The sequence below is a fragment of the Eimeria tenella genome, genomic scaffold (genome assembly GCF_000499545.2).
Source record: "Eimeria tenella Houghton genomic scaffold, Eth_scaff2683, whole genome shotgun sequence".
NCBI lineage: Eukaryota > Apicomplexa > Conoidasida > Eucoccidiorida > Eimeriidae > Eimeria > Eimeria tenella.
This window is the reverse complement of record NW_013542558.1, coordinates 1-492: the sequence shown is the minus strand read 5'-3', so window position 1 is coordinate 492 and position 492 is coordinate 1. Positions and strand designations below refer to the sequence as shown.

Sequence of the window (492 nt, the reverse complement as noted above, 5' to 3'; positions counted from 1 at the left end):
TGGGAGCCCGAGGTGTGCCTGGGCCCCTGGACCTCCGAGGTGACCACTGGTCAGCCCAGTGGTCACATAGTGATTCACGGGCTGCACAAGCCTGCGCTGGAGGAACGGGCTGCGTGGGGCCCCACGCCCAGCGTGGCCCCCGCGTGAAGCTCTCAGGATTATTTTCAGTCTTTTGTTTCTTTTAGTTTGTAGTTGTGAACAGAAGCAGCACTGCAGGGCCTTCTCCAGCTGCATAAGTGCAAAAAGCTGCAAAAAAATGCTTCTCAACAAACTCGAAACTCTAATGACTCTAAAATTTCGAAACTCTGCACTCTATGCACAGGGCCTGGGGCCCCAGAGCCAAACAAAAACAGAAAAATGCCTTTTTCCTCAAAAGGGCCTCCCAAAGCTCCCAAGAATGAAAAGCCTGAAGGTCCCGGGGGGGGCCCGGGAGGGCCCCGGGGCCCCCTGGGGCATCGGAGCTTCCCTGGGGCCCCCTGGGCCTCGGGGCTT

At 57.7% G+C, this 492-nt stretch overlaps 1 protein-coding gene across 1 annotated transcript in view; it reads left to right on the top strand.

The window, feature by feature from the left end:
• ETH_00040050 (uncharacterized protein) overlaps positions 1-43 on the top strand; it is a gene marked incomplete at both ends in the record, with an annotated part of 728 nt that extends 685 nt beyond the window's left edge. The window contains one exon of the mRNA XM_013375316.1: positions 3-43. Within this exon, the coding sequence (XP_013230770.1) occupies positions 3-43 (41 nt within the window). The remainder of the gene's footprint in view (positions 1-2) is intronic.
• Positions 44-492: the final 449 nt, after the last annotated feature.